This window comes from Phalaenopsis equestris, unplaced genomic scaffold, assembly GCF_001263595.1.
Source record: "Phalaenopsis equestris unplaced genomic scaffold, ASM126359v1 Scaffold214732, whole genome shotgun sequence".
Lineage (NCBI taxonomy): Eukaryota > Viridiplantae > Streptophyta > Magnoliopsida > Asparagales > Orchidaceae > Phalaenopsis > Phalaenopsis equestris.
Window position 1 is genome coordinate 1,728 of NW_018233491.1, and position 339 is coordinate 2,066.

At 42.8% G+C, this 339-nt stretch overlaps 1 protein-coding gene across 1 annotated transcript in view; it reads right to left on the bottom strand.

The window, feature by feature from the left end:
• Positions 1 to 339, bottom strand: part of LOC110037077 — a gene marked incomplete at its 5' end in the record, with an annotated part of 973 nt that extends 634 nt beyond the window's left edge. Inside the window, 1 exon segment of the mRNA XM_020741653.1 lies at positions 4 to 339. Coding sequence (XP_020597312.1) covers positions 4 to 339 — 336 coding nt within the window.

Below are 339 nucleotides of genomic sequence, written 5' to 3' on the forward strand. Positions count from 1 at the left end.
GGCGGCTTGTGCTGATGCGATCTGAATCTGGTCAAGTATCTTCTTGGATGATCTGCTCCAAGCTGTCTTCCAACCATTCTCATTTGCATACGGATCTACCGGAGCGATTGGCTCAACCGAAATCATATTTATAGAACCCTTTTCAGGTTCCTTTAAATATTCTTTCGGAATCGTTATATTCCCTTCTTTGAGATTCCTCTCAAGCCAATCCTTAAAACTGAAACATCCCTCTATGGTATGTCCGATTAGTCTGTGGTATGGACAGTAGTTAGGTTGATCCTTCTTATCGGCATCTTCCGGTTTTCTTGGCTCTGGCAATTTGAACTCTGGCTTCTTCAT